The sequence below is a fragment of the Cervus elaphus genome, chromosome 12 (assembly GCF_910594005.1).
Source record: "Cervus elaphus chromosome 12, mCerEla1.1, whole genome shotgun sequence".
NCBI classification, from domain to species: domain Eukaryota; kingdom Metazoa; phylum Chordata; class Mammalia; order Artiodactyla; family Cervidae; genus Cervus; species Cervus elaphus.
Window position 1 is genome coordinate 53,998,948 of NC_057826.1, and position 6,000 is coordinate 54,004,947.

Sequence of the window (6,000 nt, forward strand, 5' to 3'; positions counted from 1 at the left end):
AACAAGTGTCATATTAGGAACTTGTGCCAGATGTTTGTGGGTTTTTTTTTTTTTTTAATATTTTACTTATTTGGCTGCATTGAGTCTTAGCTGCATCATGTGGGATCTTCATTGTATCATGCAGGTCTTTTGTTGCAGTGCATGGACTCCCTAGTTGTGGCGCATGAGCTCTAAAGCATGCAGGCTTCAGCAGTTGCAGCGCTCAGGCTTAGTTGCTCCGTGGCATGTGGGATCTTAGTTCCCCATCCAGGGAACGAACCTGTGTCCCCTGCATTGCAGGGCGTATCTTAACCACTGGACCACCAGGGGAGTCCCAGTGCCAGATGTTTTGTGCAGAAAATATTTGATGAATGACAGTTTGATTATTTTGGAAAACCTTTATGATAAAATTGAAAAATAAGTTACAGTAGTCATGTGTCTACTGATTGCAATTATGTTCTTTTTCTCAATTAAAAACATTAAAGTAATATATTTTTGTTTTATAATGAAATAAAGAAATCTACATTTCTATTTTAAAAGATAAACGTAATAATGAAATCTTTTGGTTTACCTTTTAGGCGTTTTTTACACTTGCACGAGATATAATGACAAAACTCAACAGAAAAATGGTTTGTATAATATATAATTTTATTTTCCTTATGCCGTGTTTAAATTTGTTTTCTTATTTATGTAGTTTATTTAATTAAAGAGAAGGCATATGTTCACATTAAGTCATTTTTTTCCCTGTCTTACCTTTTCAACCTAGTTAAACTTTGATTCTTATTTCTGTTTCCTCCAATTTTTTTTATTTCTGAACTGCAGCTGTTTTAGTTCTTTCCTCTGGCTCCATAAGTGGTCTTTGATTGAATTCTGTTCAGAATAATTAAAGTAATAATGGCACAAGTTAAATACTCTGTTTCTGTATATAACTGTGATTTTGAACTTGCTGAAGTTGCTTTTGCTGAAGTGATTTTGAAGTTGCTTCAATTTGAAACAATCTCAGTGATTGACTCATTAGGACAACCTGAAAAGTTTGGTTTACCCTGAATCTTGCATGTAATTGTATACCTTATGTTACCAGCTCTTCTTGACTCTAACAGGATTGCGGGTACCAATATCTTAACATTGTTTCCATCGTTACCCTTAATACTTTACACTCTTGGGGTTATAATTTCTTTGGACTGGAAATAGGAACTTCCTAACTAAAATGTTGTTAATATATTAGGTGCTCGCCTTAAAATATTTTTCCCTTTTTAACCCACTGTTTCCAAAGAAATAGAAAGCGTAAGAGCTTAACTAGATCCCTTCCTAATTAGACTACTGAGTACAAATTTATGGGCATGGTTAGATATTTTTATTTTTTTGGATAATTGGGCTCAAACCATGAAACTTTTATCTCCTTGGTAACTTCATCTTCTGTTTTTCAGAACGACAGCAATTCATCAGGGGCAGGTGGACCAGTGAAAATAACAGAAAACCGATCAAAGAAGACCAGTTTCTTCCGTTGTTCGCTACTTTGATGAACTTTTTCTGAGAGACTGCAGCACATCTTGAGGACCCTTTCCTGCTTCTCTGAAAGCACAGGTCACCCAGCCTCAGAACCACCCCGCCTGGCTGCTACTGAGAGCACCGCTGAACCTATACCTAGATTCTGCACACTGAGTGTGCAGTGGATTCCAGCCTTATGGCCCATCAGGATAACAGGCTTCACTCTTCAAACGTGGAAGCCATGAAGTGGAGACATGTGCCGGACTTAACTTGTTTTTCCTCTGTTTTATTGCGTGTTGCAGAAGCTGCTATCTTTTTCTTTTTCACTTTGCACATCAGTGTTAGCCTTTCATTGTTACAGCACAATCTGAGATTCATATCTGCACACTTCTGACAGATTTGCTTTTGGGAATGTTTTTAAAAAAAGAGTAGAACATTTAAAGCAGAGGTTAATATACTAAAATTTTAGGATATTTGGTCTGGTTCATATGGCCAAATGTTATTGCATTGATAGCATTTATTTAAGGGCTCTGGTTTTCTTAAATAAAAGAGTCATTAAATTTTGATAAAAGTTTATTTTAGAAATTCCTAAAAATTCCCATCAAAGGCCACAGTTTATTTCTTCAAATTGTTTCGAGTTTTCTTCATTCCCGACCTTTTTGCCGGAGAGTCTGAGTAGCTGAATAAATCATTTTTTTCAATTGATTACTTCTGCCTACTCTATTGAAGCTGCATTTGGAAATCATCTTAATGTCACTTTTCTTGAGATTTGTGTTCCCTCTTCTTTCCTACGTTTGACCTATTGTAATCACTCACCTAAAACATATTTGAACACTGCTGTCTGTTTCTACATGTAAACTTCTTGAGCTGGAATTTTACGTAGGCAGAGAGTTAGTTTAGGGTTTTATTTCAGCATCTAATTGATGTTTTGTCACATCAGCATATGTCATATATCTTTTCCCAGATTTACTCTTAGCTTACTGGTTTAGTAGTAATGCCCAGTTCTTACCATAATCCCTGTCTGAAGAGTTAGATTCGGACTCAGTTCACAGAAAGCTTACCCATAGGGAGAGAGGTTAACTTGTGGATGTAATTTCACAGAGATAATTGTTGGTAATGGTGAAAATGATTTTTTTTAATTGGACTTTTATTATTATTATTAAGAGTAATTAGTCCTAGTGCATCCTCTAGGAAAAGTCTCACCTTTTCGTTAGAGAAAATAAGAGCATGGTTTCAGTTTTACAACAGCTATTATTAAATGTGTAGAACCCAGATCCATCTGTTCAGGTTCACTGTTATAGAACTTGGTCCAGCCATTTGGATGAAAGCCAACCAAAAGCTTAGCTGCCTTTCTCATCATACACTGGTACTGGTAATGCCTTTTGTAGATGAAACTGTCACATAAGGAAAAAAAGAAAGTATTTAGTATTAACTTACGTGCCAAATTCATTATATTATTCCAGCCTTCAGTGTCATAACACAGAGGGAATAATAAAGAGGTGATTAGGGATTAATAATTATACTTCCTGTTAAGCCAGTTTTGTTTCACAAAGGTTCCCATCATGCTTGATGGTTAAGGCTGGAAGATGAAAGTGGAAATGGATTGCTTGTTACTGCAGAGAATTCTGCTTCAAATTAAGATGTATCACTGGAATACTTGGACCAAACGGTCTTCACTACTTGTTTGAAAAGTTAGGCACAATTTAGTGGCAGGAAATATATACCAGAGCTAGTTTTGATGGGTTCTCTAAACTTAATATCCACAAATTTCAGTCTCCTTGACTTTTTTTTTGTACTTAACTTATAGGCTTAAAAGCACCTATTGGTGTACCAGTAAAATCAGTAGTTCCTTGATCACAAGTGGACTGTAAGTCTACCATCTTAAAATTAGATATTAATATATTTCTGAAATGAAGAAAAAAATTTCTTAGAAATATCTTGTATTCATTAATTTTCAGGAAAAGATCCCAGCAGTTAAGCTTTCTGGATGGTAACAAGGTAATTTCTAAAAGGCAAGTGCTATGACACCACCTATGAATGTAACCCTCTTAGTAATTTACCTCGGACTCTTTGGTGTCTTAACACTTTGGTTTATATCTCAGGGGTTGTCTGCAAACCAAAACTGACATATTCTGTGGTTAACCTTTTTTTATTTTTAACAGAATGCTTTGCTTTTGTTTGTTTTGTTTTTTCCTTTTCTCTTCTGTGTCACATATGGGTTAATAACTAGTCTCCATGAACTTCCCTTTGAAAGAGCCTATAAAAGTTAGATGAGTCCAAAAGTGTTCTTTGAAGTAGCAGCAAACTGGGGGTATATACTCTGTTATATAGAAATAAATTATCCTTGCTATTTTCTTACATTTAGCTTTGCTAAATTGTATATAATTTGAGCTAAGACCATAGGAAATTCACTTTCTGCATGGTAACACTGCCCCAATAAATATTCCACTTTGCTTAACAATGTACATATAGTGCATTATTTTTTCTATTTGTAGATGAATTTAGTGACAGATAATTGTCTTTTCCCTGCTGAAACTGAAGAAATCTAGTTTTGTGTGAGCGTTTTTGTGGTCTTATGGGTCAGGATACATGAAGATTTTTTGCAGCAGTGTTAGTGGTTCAGTGGCTGCATTTTATTATCAGTGTGCTGATTTTTGACAATGATTGGGCTCAACCTTTTCAAATAAGAGTCTGAGGGTTATCAGACAATGCAAATGTGCTGTAACTAAGTAGCATGTAGGTCAGTTAATTGTAAAATGTTTCACTGGGAACTTATTTTAGCTACATTTTTCTTCATACAGATGATGGGAAAATAATCCACCTGTGCATCAGTTAGGCGGGTGCTGCAGGCTTTCTTACTCTTCACATGAACATTTTGTGCAGTCTTTGTTACAGATTTTCAGAAGATTATACTCTTTACTTTGAAGGACTATTTTTTAATTATACCTCATTTAGCTAACTAGTATTCTAATACCTAGTAGAAAAACAGTGAGCCAGTCTTTAAGTATCCAGCACAATTTAGACTCTAGGTTTTGTTTTGAACTAAAGCATCATTGGAAAAGGTAGGAGGTAGTTTAGGATAGAACACACATGTCTTATCCAATAGAGCAGAAAAAAAAGTATTATCTTCCTGTCTCCATTAATAAATTTAGCTGTGCAATATAGATAAATGTTTGCAGAAATTTCTAAATAAGAGATTATAACTCCATTTTACAGATTCTGAATGCTGAGAATCTGTATTAAGGCTTACTGAGTTTTTCTTGTGAGCAGTAAGTGATACATGTAAGCAGACTTTCTTTGCTTGTTCATAACTTTGATTTCTTTATAAATTTAGTTATTAATCTCAAAAGACGAGTTTCTAAGCTTAAAATTTTAAAACAGCATTTTGTTATGTTGGTTTACTTATCTCAGATTTTAAGCACTCGTTTCTCATGTCAGATGTTTTAGATTTTTTCTTTTAACAGAAAGGACATTCCTTTTCCATCTTGTTACATCCAAAGAAGGGGGTGGGGGAATGTCTAAAAAATTCCTTGTCCTGTAGAGATGTAGATGGACAGGATATGCTAATAAAATTTCAAGTACTAGCACAATTTTACAGTAGAAATGGTCTTTTTTCAGACTAATAAAATTAATGTTATGATCACTATAAAAAATGTAAGTGAAATTTGCAGAAATAGAAATTAGCAAGCAATTGTTATAGGTATATTTTCAAATTTTCATTTTTTAAAATGCTTGTGCCATACGCAGTTGCATTTCTTATTGCCAAGAACTAATAGAACTTGTTTCATTTCTTACCTTTTTTTAAAATGTGAATTTAATTATAATTCATTCCTATGGCCTTACAGATGGGTCTTATTTTGTTTATTTGCAGCTGACACTGTTCCTTTAAAGCAAAATACCTTAAAGTTTTTGACTAAAATCATGTCGCCAGTGGGAAATACCTGTTTTTTCCATAGAGTTGTCCTCCTGTCTATGTTTCAGCATACTTTACCTTTGCTCCAACGGCTTAATGTGAAAAACCGGCAGATAAAGTGAACCTGTCATGTTGTTAATCTTGTTTAAGCCAGCTCATTAACTGTGTACTGATAATGATACTGTGTTTTGGGGTTTTTTTTTTTTTTTTTTTTTTTAAGAAAAAAAAATGGATTTTATTCCAGATGAACTTTTTTTTACAATGTTCGTCTAAAATAAAAACTACATAATGAAAATACTCATGTCTCTCTGAAATGCATGTTTAAAAAATGTCTTTTCTAATTTGCTAGGTATGTGTCATAAACCATGGTAGACCTGAGATATTTTAGCAAACTTTACATCTGACTTTACATCAGACTTTACATCTCCTGCAATGCAGGAGACCCGGGTTCAATCCCTGAGTCGGGAAGATTCCCCTGGAGAAGGAAATGCAACCCACTCCGGTACTCTTGCCTGGAAAATCCCATGGACAGAGGAACCTGGGAGGCTGCAGTCATGGGATCCCAAAGAGTCGGACATGACTGAGCACCTTCACTTTCACTTTCACATCTGACTTAGAGT

General features: G+C 34.7%; 1 protein-coding gene across 1 annotated transcript in view; it reads left to right on the plus strand.

Moving 5' to 3' along the window:
- RAB8B (RAB8B, member RAS oncogene family) overlaps positions 1 to 5,677 on the plus strand; it is a 68,951-nt gene extending 63,274 nt beyond the window's left edge. The window contains exons 7-8 of the mRNA XM_043918881.1: positions 558 to 608; positions 1,407 to 5,677. Coding sequence (XP_043774816.1) covers positions 558 to 608; positions 1,407 to 1,499 — 144 coding nt within the window. The 3' untranslated portion in view covers positions 1,500 to 5,677. The remainder of the gene's footprint in view (positions 1 to 557; positions 609 to 1,406) is intronic.
- Positions 5,678 to 6,000: the final 323 nt, after the last annotated feature.